Source organism: Taeniopygia guttata, chromosome 2 (assembly GCF_048771995.1).
Source record: "Taeniopygia guttata chromosome 2, bTaeGut7.mat, whole genome shotgun sequence".
In the NCBI taxonomy this organism is placed as follows: domain Eukaryota; kingdom Metazoa; phylum Chordata; class Aves; order Passeriformes; family Estrildidae; genus Taeniopygia; species Taeniopygia guttata.
In genome coordinates, this window is record NC_133026.1 from 130765356 (window position 1) to 130783704 (window position 18349).

General features: G+C 37.4%; 1 protein-coding gene across 9 annotated transcripts in view; it reads right to left on the bottom strand.

Moving 5' to 3' along the window:
- Window positions 1-18349, bottom strand: part of RGS22 (regulator of G protein signaling 22) — a 63391-nt gene that overhangs the window by 38586 nt on the left and 6456 nt on the right. For 7 of the 9 annotated variants that reach the window (XM_072924853.1, XM_030266487.4, XM_030266484.4 and 4 more), the window contains exons 4-12: window positions 12405-12626; window positions 8579-8664; window positions 6549-6723; window positions 5514-5685; window positions 4215-4478; window positions 3865-4102; window positions 3141-3302; window positions 2070-2241; window positions 339-415 (exon numbers count right to left, since the gene is read on the bottom strand). In XM_072924853.1, coding sequence (XP_072780954.1) covers window positions 339-415; window positions 2070-2241; window positions 3141-3302; window positions 3865-4102; window positions 4215-4478; window positions 5514-5685; window positions 6549-6723; window positions 8579-8664; window positions 12405-12626 — 1568 coding nt within the window. Of the gene's footprint in view, window positions 1-338; window positions 416-2069; window positions 2242-3140; window positions 3303-3864; window positions 4103-4214; window positions 4479-5513; window positions 5686-6548; window positions 6724-8578; window positions 8665-12404; window positions 12627-17134; window positions 17307-17752; window positions 17873-18349 lie in introns of all 9 variants that reach the window. The other 2 variants (XM_041713990.2, XM_072924854.1) reach the window with 2 other exon arrangements.

Consider the following 18349-nt stretch of genomic DNA (forward strand, 5'->3'; position numbering starts at 1 on the left):
ATTGCCCTGTGGAAATCACTGCCACAGTACGATTCTGAGGGTTAGCCTTTGAGACCAGTTAAAAGAATATGAATGTGTAGAATATCGACTATTATATAAGAGAAAACACTTGTATTTGGGGAAATAAACTTTTTTGTATTGTGGCTTAAACAAGCGAGAAACTGATCAGCCAGGGAGGAATTCTCCATGCAAACAATCTGTGCCATAACTGTACTTCACTAAGCAGATAATGGTATTATAGAAAAGTATTAATGAAAACAGTAGAATCTCAAATACTTTCACAAATATTTGAGGTATATTGCTGCGCAGAAAGATAAACAAGGGACTTTAGTACTTACCACATTCTAGTACCAGAAGTATCATCCCTTTGGAGAATCTGACTCCCTGTGAGAGTAGGTGGCAATCTTGATGATCTCTTCAAAGAGAAATTTGGTTTAGCTAGTTTTAATAAAGTTGTTGGTGAGTTTGTTCTACTTTTGTAAAAGACATTACAGAAAAACAAGGAAAGTGGATTCTTTTTCCACCTTTGTGTTTTCTTAATGTGTTCTCATTGACTGGTCAGAAACAGTCAAGGGTGTACAGGAGTATTCTTCCTTGTCAATCTCAATATGTAAAATGGCAAGTTGCAAAAATTTCTGAATATTTTTCAAGAATTTTCAGCATACCTTAATAACCACTACAGCTTAGAAAATGCATTTTTAACAGGTGGAAATATGCTACAAGAACATTGTACAGAACTACAGAGGATGTTAGGTGAAGAGCATGTGAACATACTTTCTGAAACTTCAGGAAGATTATCTTAAGTCAGCTCACTGTAAGAGACATACAATCACTCAGACTGGAGAGAAAGAGATCATTCATTCTGCCACACTATCATTTATTATTTTGAACAAAATCATGCTCTGACCTTTTGGAGATGCCACTTGCATTCAGAGTGCCCTCAGAAAATCACCCAGAGCTGCTGCTTTTTCTAAGCTCTTGCAAGCACAGTGTAATTAGAAGATTCAAAAGTCCAAAGTAATCATAGGAAAAAAAATATAAGAGCAAGAAATGGCCCATCTAGTGACTCTGTGATGTTCATGGTACCAACTCCTAATTTGTGTCAAATTCAACAGAGACTGGAAAACCTGCAGGTTCCTGTCTGCCTTACCTACAGCTAGTCCTGGCTCATTAGCACACCTTGTGAACTGGTCACAGTAAGACACACGTGCTTCTCGCACTCATTTCTGCCATGACCAACAGGAACATGGCTTCTGAATCCAGTTTATTCTAAATAGGAAATCTGTCCCACTGTTTTCATCCATTATCTCCACAAATCAGATTTCAAAGGAAGTGACTGTAGCTCCAAACTATCCAACCTAAAGTAACAGAGGTGTGTGCTGACAAATCTGTGGCACAGCCTATACAGCTCTTGATACTGGATCCACAGTTTCAATCCACATTCTCCAAGTCCCATGTATCCTGAGGCTTAACACTGTATTGATGAAAACCTGTCGGTTTTATTGCAGTTACTTCTCACACTCAGGCTTTCAAGGAAGAAAAGAGACAAAACTGAACTGGCCACCTGAAAGCTACAAACTGTGAAAAGGTCTGTAAAGGTCTGTTGAGTTGCTCACAGCCCTCTGTAGAAAGCAAAAAAAAATGTGTAGCTGATTGAAGGGCTGTAGTGATAGAAAATAAGCAGAACTCTGCCTTTGTTACAGACATGAGGAACAGATCCAGGTTAACCACAGTGACGTTGTAAGAATTATTCTGGATTAAGACAAGGCTGAGTGGTGAAGCTGCATTGCTAGAGACTTCATTTTGCAGTTCTGAGAACTACCAGCTAAAATATTAGCTTAGGAAACAGCCAAAGTGTAACTGAGAAGATAATTTGACTCAGTTTATAGCACCTTTTTGTATAAAGTATTATGAAATTATATTGCATTTTTATATGTAACCATCTTCAATATACCAGCTTGCTAAATGTTTCCTAAAAGACCTTGTTCTCGTTCCATTGAATTCAAGGAGTTTTGTCATTATTTTTGACAGGAAAAAGCTTTGTTTTCCAATGTTGTGATCCTACTTACCTGAAGAAGGGAAGGTGGTATGTCAGACTTTTGGGTCAATGGCAACAATGATACTATTTGTGGGAAAGGATCAATGTCCACTCTTGGTCTCTCTTGACATGTGTGCCAGAACTTCAGTTTTGCACTGGCAGAATCTATTGCTGTTGAATGAGCGACACAAAATCTGGGACCCCTAGGGAGAAAACAGCTAATAAGTAGAACTTTCCAAAGTAATGAAACACCGGGCTATTTAGCTTCATTTTTTTCCCAGTGATGTTGTTTACTGTACCAAGATATGGTGCTATATGCACCTAGGATTAAAAATCAGTTAGTGTCAAAGGTATGTTTAGATACTGCATGCTTCCAAATCTAAAACCAAACTACACATAAGTAAATTTAGGTTGCAAATTCTGCACCATTACAAACAGTTGCCCTTCTATCAGTCTGCAGGAAGATATGCCCCATCCATCCCACAGCAAAGCATAGGAAAGGATTGGAGGCCAGGACAGAGACCACAAGTCATGTGAGGATCCACAATTCCAGGTTTATGCCTGGAATTTGATTAACGCCCTTGGGGAGGAAAGAACACCTTCAAAAATTTAGCCCATATTTTGGAAATAGGTTAGAATTTATATCCTCACTTAAGCTGTTAATATGTAAAAGCCATTTTGTATGACAGGCATTGAACAGTAAAGTCTCAGGCTTAAATCCCATGAAGGCATGTGCACAGAGCATCCTCAGAACTTGGGAAGGGTAGTATGGGGAACAGGTTAGGACAGAATTAATCTCCTGTGCCTGGAGGGCCTTCCCTGTCCTGCAGACTAAACTTTAATTGAACTTTACTCAAGGCAGAGATCCACAAAGCAGCTCAGATTCTCTGGTAGAAAAATGACAAGGGCTTATTAAGGCAGATCTACCAGGCTTCTCAGCAGATTGTAGTTTAGACTCAGCCAAAAATTAGTATGCTAGTACTTACAGTGACATTGCTTCTAATAATTGCAATGGGATAAGTGACATTAAATAATAGGTTTATTAAAGAAAACGGATGTTTATTAAACAATAGAATTTTATTTCACATCCATATTTTCATACCAGTAAAGAAGAAGTGGTTTCACTACTTCAGGCTGAATCTGTCTTAAATGCATTATATTCCACTGATCTCCATGCAGTAGCTCAAGTCTGAGCAAGACTTCTGAACTGAGGAAATAGTCTCCACTGCTCAGCAGGTACAGTTTTTTCATCTTACTGAGTTGCCTGCAGTCAACAAAAATAGTCACATAAGCATGTATCAAATGCTGTACAGAACTGACTGTTTTATCCTCTTGCTTAACAGCTTATCCTATTGCTTAAACTGCTGCCATGCAACATGTTTTTAATTGCAAGTGGCAGAAGCCAAAATATTTTTTCCACAAATTAGAGACAGGTTCTGTATAAGACAAAATGTATAGTGCTGTAGAATAGACTATCTGAATCCCACAGGATCTTTCATTAAAGGAGTTTGTCATACTGATGTACTACTTGTGAATTTAATTTCTTCTATTCTTTAGTTTTTCCCTGTTGTTATCTGTTTTCCAAATCTCTTTCTAACACAGCCTTAATAATATGATTCTGACTTCATGTAAGCCTTGCAAACATAACTCAGCAAAAAGAGTTTTATCAGCTTCAGCAGAGTCATTCAAAACCTTGTCAGGACACACATTTAATTGTCTGTTTATTCAGACATTACAATTTACTCTGAAATCTCAAAACCTGCATTGATATATCCAGGTTACAAGTATTAAAACAATGGGAGTAACTGTCAAATAATGGGAAGTACCTTTGTTGCCTTGTAGTGTTCTTAAGAGACTTTAGTCTTTCAATATCCATCCAGAGCCACCAGTACCTCTCCCCAAGTGTTCCTTTAATGAACTTCTTGAATCTTTCAAACTCATGTCTGTTGCCAGTGTCGTACGTCCCGTGACTAATACACCAGGCAGCCCTGCTGTCTGGCCCAACACTTTCAGAACTGGGACTTAAGCTTCCTTGTTTTCTGACACCTTCCTTGGAGCCCAAGGCTGTAAGTGGAGAAGAACTTTGGTTAAAGAGTGATTGCAGTACCATGAGCAATTCATTATTTGCTAACCTGTGTATAAACACTTCAGGCTGTTTTGTGGAACTTCACATTACTTTCAATGTCAGCAGCTGGCTGGAGGGTCAGCTCTGAAATGGGTTCCTTCATTGAAATTTGAGAGGATGCTGATGTGAATTCTTCTGCTGTCTGAAAAGTCGTGCTTCCCTGTTCATCTTCTTCTTCTACTGCACTGTGCCATTTTGGGTCTAGATAAACTCTTGAATGTGTGTGGGAAGGAGCTTCAGCAATGGCCACAGAGCAGCCCTCCTCAGCCTTTCTAGATCTCTCACTGGTAACATCGGCTTTTGCAGATGCTGTCCCTGAAGGTGAAAGGAAACTTTGTGACATTCCTTAGACAGGTAACCTGCTTCTTTGTCTACCTTTTCATTCCTTTCAACTTCCTCTGAAAATAAACCACATCTAACCAGTGCTGGCCGCTGTCACAGACAGACACTTGGATTAGGAATGTGGCAGAGATTTCCTGTTCTGCAATTACATAATTTCCTAACTATATGTGGCAAAATGTGTTGATATTAACATAAAAATCACTATGATTTAAAATATTTTTTCTTAATTCTAACCTATTTTACTTGTTTTGACTTGGCAATGAAAAATCACAGCCTCTTAACACAGGGCTGTGAAATTAAACATAGAGAATAATTTCTCAGGACCTGAGATAATTAGGGAGAGAGATACATCTCTGAGAATGGAGAGAGAGCAAGTTCCTAACATACAAGCCGAGGCTTCTCTTCCTTGCTACTGTATAAAAAGCAGAAGCAAGGCTGTGCAATGAGGTATATGTCCATATGTGCACCTGTATGTTCTCCCCCAGAAACTCTGGAACTTGCCAAACAATTTCAAATAAATTTGAAAATAGACAGGATCCAAATGATCACATCTTACAAGATTCATAAAAATTGGCAGCCAAAAGACCTTTAAGTGCCCAATATAAATACCGTAAGAACATGGCTGAAATACATAATATGCTATCAAATACCCAAAGAGTCCAGACAAGACATTAATACCTCTCTCTCAAAAAGACTCAGAACAACTCAACTGAAACTTACCAATTTCTGTGAGACAAAAAAGTGTAAGAAAAGAAACTACTACTATTACAAAATTACTTGGCAACTAGCTCAAACTTTCACATAATATAGCTATGGAAAGAAACAAATGCCTGTATGAAGCCCCAGATGCCATGTGATACTCAGAAGGTAACAAGTGGAGTTAGCAACAATTCCTTAGAAGGCCTTTCCTTTCGAGCTAGTCTGAGCTGTGTTACAAACCACAGGGTTATGTAACCTCTGTTAACCCTTGTTATTTAACCACAGGGTTAAGTAACCCTTGTTACTTACCCAGAAGGGGATCTTTTCCAGGTAATGATTCATCTCTTTTATGCTGCCCAGGCAAATGCTGAGTATCTTGAATTTTACTAGAAACTACAGGATGTGTATATGAATCTGTAGTTTTCACAGAATCACCTTGTTTTGCCAAGGTAAACCAATCCTTTACCTGGGAAACTGTAGCCTAGGAAAAGAAGTTTCATAGAACAATTAAAATTTCTCTGTTTATTGTAGTATTTCTGAGAACAACAGCTTACTGTCCACAGGAATTCTGTGCAGTCTGTTTGTGTAGATTTCTGTATGGATAGTTCCCAAGGCAGAGAGTTGTGTGACAGTAGCTGAGCATACTCATATGAGTTGAGCTTCTGTTTAAGTTATATTACTGTGGTATTCAGATACCCTCTGAACAGAGAGAGACTTAGCTTTCTCAGTATTTCTCCTGCGAGAAGCTGTGAGAGAAGCAGAGAAAAGAGAATCAAAACAATTTTTATCTCATTCACTGCTCCCCTGTTTGTGCCCATGTGGAATGAGGTATGGAGATTGTTTACCCAAGGTGATTGCTTGACTGGATTCCGGTGATGGTGTTTTGGATTCATTGACCAATTGGATCCATGTGTGTGTCAGGACTCTCAGGAGTCATGGGTTTTCTAGTTAGGTAGTTAATGATAGTTCTTGTTAGAGTAATATAGTGTAATAAATGTATAGTGTAATATAGTATAATAAAATAATTAATTAGCCTTCTGAAATCATTGGAGTTCAGACATCATTCTTCCCCTGTCAGGGATCACTGCATTCTACTACATATTACAATTCATCGACCTTCCTCTATAGTACAAAAAACTTTGAATATAAAAGCTATCTAGAGAATCAGAGAAAATGGTTTAGGTTAAAAGGGACCTTAAAGATCATCTGTTTCCAACCCCCTGGCACTAGACTAGGTTATTCAAGAGTCAGTTGTCCCATGAGGTTGTGACCCCAGTTACAATAATTCTATCCAATTCATTCAATCTATCTTGATGCTACACCCACTAAATATGTTTATTTTACCTCGCCAAGTGATACATAGAACTCCTTCATAGTCAATGAAGTCAGTGAAGAGTCATCCTCCTCAGGATGGGGAGAACTTGGCCTTTGTTTCCTTATCCAGGGAGAGTAGTCATTATCTATAATGAAATTAATGCCAGTCTTGCTCCATTCTACCTGTGATATCAATTTAGCTAATCTGAAATTAAATGTTAAGACAAGAAAATAATTAATTTTAGCTTTTATTCAGAGAAACAGTTGATTTCCCCACAAAACCGGCAATTTAAAAAAATCATCTCTCTAAAAAAATTGGCTACAGAGAACTTAATTATCTACTTTTTTCATAGAACAATGGAATTATTTGGAAGGGACCCACTGAGTCCAGCTAGGTATAATTTCAGCCTTCACTTACTGTCACATCTGTAAATGCCAGTAGTGCCACTGCACAGCTCACCAGCACACACATAGTGCCCTGCTTGCATTACCAAGCTTTACCAGTAAAAAATGTCTTCTTTCAGGACGATTTTGCATGTATCTCTGCAGTTCCAAGCCCTGCCAAGATTCCCTTGAACATTTTGTTCACTAAAATTGAACTGTTCTCCCAGATTGCAGAAGTCCTGTATCACTAGCAGATACTACACCTCTGGTTCCTAACAGAAGCAATCTTCCAGCAGGAATGCCACAACACTGATGGAACTTGCAGCTGATTACAAGATAGCTGGCACTCTTGTGTTCAGCTGGCTGCTCTATGGGGATTCCATAGTACTGAACAGTTCTCCAGTGCTACTTTGTGTTGGTGTGAATCTCACAGTGTTCAGGAAATGCAATCATAGACCCACACGACAACAGTGAGAATGCTCTGGCCCCAGGAACTGGGCAGAACTTAGTTAAGTTAGAAAGAAGTACAAAGCCAACCAAGTCATATGTGAAGGGAAGATGAAGCCTACACTTGAGCCTACAACCAAGTGAATGGTCTGTTTTATTTGTGCCCACTATTGGAGATCAAATAGGATTTATTTCTAGGGTTAGGGTGTCTTCACCTTTAAACACAAGTTTCCCTTTTTGCATCTGAACTTATCTTGATTCTGATTTAGGAAAGCAGATTGAACTACTGATGTCAGTTGAAATTAGATACATCCTTAAAGATGGTTTTATGCAATTCTCTTGGTAACTCTTATTGATCAAACAGTTTGCTATAGCGGAAGATCAAAGTTATTGTTTCATGAGGCCCAGATATGGGTAAAGCAGGCTGTTAACAAAGGTATAATTCAGCACTCTCACAGTTTGCATGTTCTTTGCACACTTCTCCCCCTTGAACTTAAGTACAGTCTCCAGGTTATTGAAAATAAAAAACGTTTTAAAATGTTGAACTGTAGAAATCTATACCCCAGTAACCACTCTGCCATTACAATCAGCAAATGTGAGTTTTGTGAACCATACTTCCAGGCTGCCTCTCCTTTTGGATCCCTAAAACATGCTACAATCATCTGCATCTAGACACAGCCTTAAGGGATACAGAAGTAGGTCCTTCAAAAAATGCACACTAGATCTCCTGAACATCTGATGAATGGGCATCTGGAAAAATACTGCAAGTTTGTAACAGCAAATCATCCAGCTATGCCATGGCATCCCATAGAGAACTTTGCTAGTCTGACAGAGGCCCCAAAGACACAAAATTAATAATTAAAACTGCTATTTTTTTCCAAATTAATTTCATAGACTTGTAACTTCTACTTATATGGCTTACATATTGATTAGCAAAAGATTCATTGCTACCATGATGTCTCTGAGGAACAGAGATTTGGAAATCAGTAAATCCCATTCTTACTCTCTTTGTATTGGTGTAGTATAGAATGTAATTCATGGTCAAGGAAAATTACAGCATGGTGAGTGAAAACAGTCACTAACTTTATCCAGGTCACTAAAATATTACAATAAAGAAAACAGGACAAGTGGAGGGCAAAACCAGTTTAAGAATACTACCAAGATGAATTAAACAAAAGAGGAAAATATACAAATTTATAACTGAAAGACAGCATAAAGGATTGCAATACCTGTATTCAAAGTAACAGTCACTTTCTAGAAATGCTGGAAGTCTTTCTTTCTTAATCCACTCAATTGCTTGTTCTTGATCGAGTTGCTATTAAAAAAGAAATGCCAAATTTTTGCAGTATTATTGACTTATTTGCCACATAACTGATTCTCTACCCTTCTACGGAAGCATTGGCTCAGGAAAATAAATACAGAGTGAACATCATCTTTATGCTGGAAAAATTACTTTTCTATTAAAAGCTGAAAAGGTCGAAACCTGATTTCACCTATTAATAGTTTGACTTTTGTAACAAATAATGAATGGTTTTTTCTTCAGAAATAATGTGTGTATGAATCATTCTTTTACTGTACTATTTCAAATGTGAATTAGATGCACAAAAATTTTCTGCAATAGGAAACTGCTACTTTCTGACTTCACATTTTATAAATAATAGCTATTATTTTTCCTCAAGAATTTGAAGAGTAAGGAACCTTAAATTAAGTTGTATTTTCAGAATGGGAAAACTGTGGATATTCAAACCAAAATCAAACAAATCGAAATCCAATTAGTTACCACCTCTCATGCATTTATGTTGGATCACTGCATAACTCCACTGTACACAGTAATACTCATAGTGGAAACCCACGTGTGTAATGACCTGGGGCCACAAGAAATTTCTGCTCAGACAGTCTAAGCCTCAGTGCCTCATTGAAGCAGAAAGAGAAGTGCTTCCAAGGAGTAGTTTGGGGGTTGAAAGGGAAATGTTGAGCAGCAAGTTACACAGAGACAGCTAGTTCCAATGAAATAAGAGAAAGTTCTCTGACTATGGCCACAATGATCCATACTTACTTCCCTTAGAAATTCCATACAGCCCTTCCTAGTATTTTTTTTAATAGTGTGCTTTTTCCACTCTTAGGGGATGATCTATTTTATTCATCTGAGGTGCATTTTTCCTTTTGCTGAAGTGAGACTAATTATTTTGAAGAATGCAGTAACTACCCTTGTCCACAAAAACAAGTGAAGTTTGGGCAAGGACGGATACTACTTGTTATATCAGGTAATCAATTTATGTAGATCACAGCTTGAATTTTCTTTCCGTGAGCTAATATTCCGTTCAGGGCAAGGGTTATTTCTGCCTCATACATATCTGTAGGGGATTAAAAAAGTCTGAATTACTCAGAAAGTGGGTGGTTTCATTTAGAGAGAAGAAAATATTTCAAAATATGGAAAGCTTATGTTGGCAGTGGCTCATACAATGTAATTTGTGGAGATGGAGACTAATTACTCCCAACCACACAGTGTATGCTTCTTCTTGGCAATTGACAAGGTTTTTTGAAATACAGAAGATAGTTTCTTTATTTTGGCATTTAATATTTATGCATTTACTGACTTACAGCCCAGTTTTTTATCTGAATGATTCATAACATGCTCACGTCTGTACATGGCTGGTACACAAAATTATATGTCATATCAAAAGGAAAAAATTTTTATTCTTTCCCCATCCCCAGAGAAAGATGCTACATTTAATCTGATGGGGTTTGTTACCTTGGTTAGTCTTCTCACCCAATCAGACTTAGACCTTGCTAGGACCCAATCCAGCAAAGCTTTTAGCACATGTTTAAGTTTAAGCACGTGTTTAACTTCCCTTGATTAAAGTTAAAAACATACTTAAGTGCTTTGCTGAACTGGGGTTTCTCTGGAGTAAGGTATGTGGGATACCAGCCAGTTTCTTTCCATAGTTGTGATCAATTGTACATATGTACACAGATTTTTTTATCAATGTATTTCACATCATGGATATTGACTATGGATTAGAAGATATTTACTTCCATATCAATGATTTGCAAACGTGCAAACACACATGAAGAGAACTTTTGGTCATCTGTAAATTTGTAACACTCTGAGAGAGAAGTAAAATAAAGGAAAATAAAGGAAAAACACCACTGCATGTATTTCTTAGCCAAGATGTGTTTAAATTCAGGCCATAGCCTGAAAGGCCTACTAGGATTTTCCAGTCATAAGTCCTTTTCACAAGTAAGCTGCCAGCGATGATCACTCAAGGTGACTTTTTGTAATCAATGTAACATGTAAAAACAACTGTCAATGTCTTTAGTTCATGTGAAGGCAGCCAAAGCAAAGCAGACAGCATCACCTGACAACTGAAGGATCAAATCCTACTTGATTTGAGCAGAACTACTTGATCGAGTTGATCTGGGGTAGCTTCTCCTGGTGCAGTCACTGTAGCGCAATGAATGGAGCTGACTCCTTTCACCTTGTGTAGTTGCAGTAACCATTTGGGGCAAGCTGTTTAACAGGCCATTTTGTTCCAGCTCAGACTTGAGATGCCAAGCTGAACTGGATGAGGCATCTATGTTACCCATCAAGTAAAGGAGGAATCAAAAATAAGAAATACCACCCTTTTGCCCCAAAAGAAGAAAGGTACTGAGGCATATTGTTCTTCAAAAGGCTATAATGCTTCCTATCTATGGAAACTGTCCCAGGGAAAGAAATAGAATCTTAAATAATACTGAAGCCCTGTTTCTCCAGACCACATGAAAGAAGAAGATAATAGTGAAATGGCTTTGAATTGCTCAAGAAAGGCCATCTACAGTGGTGGTAATGGGAGGTTAGCCCAGAGAGCAATGTAAGCCACACTTGTACAAACACACATCATTTCCTCAGTTTAATACTGAGAGCAAATAAGAAATCAATAACAGTTCTGCTTTTGTGCTCTCAAGCAAAGGAATTGTGAAAATTATTATTTAACATGGTAGGGATGTCTGTGAGCCTTGTCCTTTTGTATTATTTGTCCAGTTTAAATGCAGATAATTGCAATATGACATTAGTATCATTTTGTCAAACATCATTGCCTTTTGACCTCTCAACACTGTTTTCTTTTCTGAAAATCATTAATCTTATACTGGGAAAAGCTGGTCTGTCACAACTCCCTGCTCTGCTCTCAGCTTTCCAGCCATGACATAATTTTGAGCAGGCACTGCAAAAAATGGTGCAAGACTTTAGACTGGCCTTGAATAAAATGAATTGAAGACACATCAGTCACATCCATGCAAAATAAGAAAGAAAGGAATAAACCAAGCATCCCAGTGAAATACTTTTTTTGTTCTTGAAACCTGTTGTTTAAAAGGTAAAATCCCACATCCAATTACACCGACTGGTATTGTACCAGCTGTGTAAGATGCTTCAGCTGCTGATTTTAACCTGCCTGATTTGGTGCTGAAGATGGCCCTGGAAGTAGGCAGTTAAGAATACCAAAACTGATATTGTCTAAGCAAGCCTGAAGCCAGGTTTTGTTTTTTTTTTTTCTAAATTTCAATCCATCTTTCCATTAATTTAGCTCTTTTCTTGCCAAAGATTATTTTTTCTGGCCATTTCAATTGATGCTAACCATGTAAATCCTTTAGGAATTAATGGAAGAGAGTCTTATGTGTTGCCAGACCACAGATGAGCTCATAGCCACACAAGGAAATTAATTAATAAGGAAAGACTGAGCTGCATTAGTTTCAGTCAATTTGCACATTCCAGGGATCACTAGTAAAGTAACTGTTGTCATAATATTTTTTCTTTTAATATTAAAAAGTATTCAGACCACACAGCTGAACCCTGCCCTACAGAATCTTCAAAATTCTGGGCTACAGGATGTGCATCTGTAATTCCATTCACTTGTCTGCTAGACACATGTGCATTACAGGGCATAATTTGGCCCATCACTCTATTTTCCTAACATAAATTAACATTTTTCCCAAGCTACCAAGCCAAACACAACAATAACTATTGCCAGTATCTCTACAGTAAGATCTAAATATAAACTCAGGGTATAAGATGCTTACCATAGTGTTGTAATTTGGATCAATACTGAAGGTTGAAGAAGCACTGTACATTTTGGAGAACTGCCCATCATTCTTTTCTTTGCTTAGAACATCATAAATGGGGCTTAGAGGTTTTTGATCATGTAGAATTTTTTTCGTCTGGCTTTCCAGGCATCGTGGGGCATAATTAACTACTTCAAAAGCTCCAACATCAGAGTTAAACTTCACTGGCTGGGCAAAGGTCTACAAAAGAAGTTAGGAAAGTTTATGGTACTGTAATAAGGCAACTGTCATTTAAGAAATTACTTTTTATCATAGAGAGGCATCCTACAGGACAGAAAATTGCATTATGAGGCTTCTTTGTCTTGGGGCCTGAAATAGTAATTTTTCTGCATTCTTGTTTTTGCTGTATAGCTTTCCAAAGCATTCCTACTTTTTTATCTCAGCAATACTTAATTATCAAGAATTTAATTAATTTTAGATCACAGACCATTCTTTTTCACATGTAAATAACTGATGCAGTACATTGAAATCTAGCATATATAATTAACTGGGACTTTAGTGACTGTCTTACAGAGAAGTACTCACCTATAGGATCAGATCTACAGTATTATTCTCCCATTTGTTATTATCAACAATCAAGGCATGAAAATATTAGCAATGAAACTGACCTTTTAAATGTGAGATTTATTGTGATTGAGGAGAATGAATCTGAAGATATTCATATGTGGGAAAGGTTTGTTCCCATACTGTTACTGTAGGTCAAACAACTACGAAAACCTTTGTCCTGTAGCAAATTTTATTATACATCACTAGTTCAGTCAAATACTGTATAATAGATGAGATGGACTAAACTCCAATTTTGGCCATGCAAATGTGACTTTTGTAAACTCACAAAACCATACTGCAAGTGTACACAGTAAAACAGAGCCATCTTTCATATTTTAAGCTCTGCTATCAGGTATTTCCCTAAAAGACTATCTTTAAAATTCTCTCACTTGAAATGAAGAGAAAACTATGGATGGATTTTACAGAAGTCATAGAGGATACCCATGACAGTTATGAACAGGGGATTATATAGAACTTATGTGCATTATATACTCTATATTATATAGGGTATATAAGCATCTCTGCACTCAGACGACGAGGCATGTTGTATTTAGGTACTCAGAAAACTATGGCCACACCTAAACCCAGGACCAAAACTTATTTTGGTTTTGTTCCAGACAGGATCCCACCTGGTGTTTGCACAGTTGTCGTTCTCCTGCATTTAATAAGAATATTTTATTTGTTCAAGTACTGTATTTTTAACTGCTTTGAACTTTTTCATATATCACATATATGCACACAGACATAACTCATATACATTCTAAATATGTTAAATACATGCTACATATAACATAGAAATATACTACAGAACAATTTGATTCTTCTTCACACCTGTATAAACCCAAAGTAATGATATTAGTGTCATCTATTTTGTTGCTTCTGTTTGAAGCCCCCTTGTTGATCAGTGTCTTGTAGAACAATGCCCAGAATTGGACCATGTGGCTGCAACATGTTTTTTCAGCATTCCCTACTTATCCCATAATGTCTCACTGTAGAGGCTCAGCCTGGCAAATCACACAGCATGTGAGAGCATTAAGTGTACGATTAGTGCCTATGACATCAGACATCACTGCTCAGGGCCATGCATTGAATTGCATGAGTCTGTTCAGTTACCTAACTTCAGCTGAAATCATGGATTGGCTTTTGTTCTCTGACACCTTTGCCTCTTTTGGCAATAATTTTCTCCAGGGTACTCTGCAGTTTTTAGTGGGTTTTTTTCCAGATGTACCAAACAACATCTAACAAACCTTTCATGTGTAGTAGATTTCCCTACATGCAGACCTCCTCCCAGTTTGCTATGTGCACACTTCATTTACTTTCAAACCTAATTTGTGCGGCTACCAGCTTTAAGTGACTGTGCAACCTTAATAGCCTCTAAATGTTTTCTTCCTTTTACATTCCTTCATGTTTTAAAAAAAGAAACTGAAGAAAGTACACTAAAAATCAAAGTACTTAAATCTCTTAGGATTTTAAATGCTCTTGCTTATGGGGAAAAAAGCAAACAAAATGCAAATGTCATAATAAAGGGCTTTGTGATTAGATATGATGAGATTGCTTTAGTTTCATATTTTTCAAATTGAAAACTAAGCAAATACAGTATTAGTTTAGCACATATATCTACTTTTATTTAATAATTTGTAAGTTACTCTAGATCTAGGGGGTTTTGATACACATTCTGTTTAGCTGAACAGAAAACTATGGCAATTTTAATGTAGTGAAATGGATGCTAGTGACAATTTTTGAAATGTAAAGTGTATTGTTGTTTTGCGGTCTGACTACCAATCATTTATAAGATAAATATACTAATAGAACAAAAGAACATACACTGACCAGATTGGAAGATTTAAACTTCATACACTACATATTTGACTAAAAAAGGGGGTTCTAGTTCAGACTTTTGGGGTTTGCATGTAGTCACTCATCCCCAGGGACATCAAAAGGCATGCATACTTCTTCTCTCAGTCAGAGAATAGCCAGTAGACTTGACACCAGTAAGGATGCATCTGGAATACTGCATCCAATTTTGGGTCCCCTGTACAAGAAGGATATTCACATATTTGATCAAGTCCATCAGAAGACCATTGAGAGAGTTAGAGGCTGGAGCACTCACCCCTGAGGGAGAAGCTCCAGGAGGACTAGCAGCAGCTTTAGTGTATTTACAAGGAGATTAATGAACAGATAAAGGCGGGCTTTTTATGGAGGTGTATGTTGGGAGGACAAGAGATCACTTGTCACACACTGAAACAATAGAGGTCTCAACTGGATTATAAGAAAACAGGTGATTTTGGGATGATTAGCACTGGAATAGGCTGTCCAGAGTGGAATCTGCTGTTGGAGGTTTTCAAGATCAACTGCAGAAAGTGCCAAGCAACTGGGAGTCAGTACGAAAGCACTGACTTTGCTTTGAGAAGGAAGCCACACTACAGACCTCCTCTAAGACTCTTCCAGACAGTAATCTATAATTCTGTACAAATCCCAAATTCTCAAAAAAGCATCTCTTCAACTATCATACAAAAGCATTTTGGAATAATTTAAACCTTTCTGGAGAAGCTTGTTTACTCAAAAAATTTAGAATGATAAATCAGAATGTTTTTATAAGCATAATAAAAGAAGAGATAATTGCTAATCTTCTTAACCTTTCACCACCCCCACCCCAAAAATAAAAGTGACAATGTTATGAGAAAAATCAAATGGGAACACACAAAAAAACACCCCCAGAATCTGATTTGTTGTAGGAAACATTTTCCCAGTTACCACACAGGAGAGATGATCAGTCAACCCATTTTCCTTTCAGTATCTGAAGAACTTTGGGGCAAAACACTCAATCTAACCACTCTCACACATTACAAGTCACAAAGAAAAAAAAAAAAAGCACCAGGACCTGAAACACTTTTCAGGACAATGAGAGAGGTTCATGGTACCACCAACATTCCATCATTTCAATAATGAGGAATCTCTTTGGTGAAGACACCTATATTAAGGAGTAGATGATAGTCTACACTGTAAAGGAAAGGGGAAAAATTATCCATGCCAATCTAATATAAGATAATAATCTAAGAAATATCTTTCTCACCCCACATTTGGCAAGTGCTTTTGTCTTTTCACAGACAAGTAAAATACACTAACCAAAGACGAAGTATACCATTCTCTTTAGCTTGAGCCAATTTTTGGTGCTTTGAAGATAGGAAGGGAAATCTGCAGAGAAATTATACCTCAAGATGTTAAGAAAAAATAAATCGGGCTTGGCAGGAGCCTTGAAGCTTGGGATTCATACATTGTCAATGTAGCACAATAAATAAGATCAAGGACTTGAGAATACCAACAAATAAGTAGTCTACAGACTTTGCAAACTGTTTCACTCACAGGAAATTCTCCTCCCAAAGCCAGTATGACCAATGTAATTCAATGTAGTAATCTTAGCTTCAGAAAAAAATCTCTGAGCAAATAACAAAAAGCTGTTTTCAGACTGTGGTACAACAATACTATTAAATAAACAAATAAATGCATGTACTTTTTTGACAGCAAAGAAATTTCTTAGCTGTCAAATACATATTGAATATGGTTTTCAGCTGAAAAATAAACAGAATACATAATTCTGAAACCTGAAGTTATACACTTAACTGAAGGGAAGACAAATTTCTCTCAGTCCTCCCATAACAGAAACCAAAACAGCATCCATCACCATGTTGCCAGGATATCAGACATATAAATCTCACTTTTCTCTGTCTTAACAGTTTTCAGATACACTAAACTTTGGATACAATTAACAAATGTGTAAATATGCTCACATCCCAGACCCAAATAATGTAGTTTGATCCCAAGAGAAACAGAATGACCACAGCTTGGCTGCTTCTTAGGTTAAGAGTGGGAGTGAATAGAGATCTCATCCAGGAGCATTGCCAAAACTTCCTTAAGAAGGGTATATGTATGTAATAAATAAATGTCAGTGAGAGTCCACACCAGAAAGGAATTTGAGCAGCTCTATAAAGTGTCTGGAAAAATTCACACGACACATGGTAAGTGCAGAATCTCCCATTGACTTTAATGAGTCCAGGATTTCCCTTCTGTTGATGAGTAAGATAGAAGTCATAACCACATATCACAATCTAATTAGGAGTGAAGAACATTGAGAGTAAACATACTATTAATAAGGAATGTAGTCAGGAATGCTTTGTTTGCTTCCTTCAATGTCAAAGACATGATGCAAGCTTTAGTCCTAGGTAAATCTCAATGTAACATTCACGGAGGGCCTTACTTCTGTCAAAGCCTTTTTAAGGGAGGTTGTATTGGCAACTGCAGCCTCCCTCCTCACACCTGGAAAAAACAAGAGGAAACTAATGAGCATGCACTGATGCCTTGAATTGATGATTTGATGCATGGAATTATTCAAAGTTATCTTCAAAGCTGTGAAGGGCCTGAACTGCGCAGCAGAGTGGATTGCTTTTTTGCTTTCTGCTCTTTCTGTAATCTGTTACTCAGATCAAGCAAAAGTGACAGCACTAGGTTTTATTTGTGACAGCACTAGATTTTCAGGACCATTTGGTCTTCAGAAAGACCAATTGGCCTGAGCTTTGTTATTTGGGCTTTAATTGTTTCCAGAATCATCACCTGCATCAAATGCAGGACCACAGACTACCTGGAGGAGAGCTTTTACAGTGAGAACAATGTTTCAAAGAAATATTCCTGAAATCTAAAGTTGATAAAATTATGGTCACTTAGAAGATTTCTGCTGCAAGGGAAACCAACAACCAGGGACTCACCACCAAATTGTCATCTCCTGAATGTGCATCAATAGAAGCAGCAGGTAGCACTTTTGTCTCTAGTGCAACTCCTTGAGGTTGCAAAGAGGAGGTGTGTGCCTTCCTCAGGATCACTGGTAACTGGAAAATGACAGGTAAGACCCAGTATGGACTTGGGATGGAATAAGTAGCAAGCAACTTGCAGAGTGCAGGAGAAACAAGCTGATTATTATTACTGTGCTTGCCTCCAACACTGAGCTAGATGACAATTTCTGACTTCTGAATTTTCATTCCTGACTAAACATATCCTTGGATGATTTTAATACATGGCTCAGAGATTCAAATTCTAGCCTAAACTTCTAGAACTGGAAATGTGTCCAGGCCAATGTTTCTCTTAAATCTTTCCTTTTACATTAGTTACTAAGGAAGGTGTAACTCATTTGTGTGTCATGTAATTGGTTTCTGCTACTGTGAAATCACTGTACTACTGGCAACAAGTGCCCTCCTGAGGTTTTTTTGTATTATGTATTTCAGAAATACTTTCTGTAAATTACACTTTATTACAGTATATAGCTCTTTGGGAGTACCTAGATATTTATGTCAGATTACATTGAATGT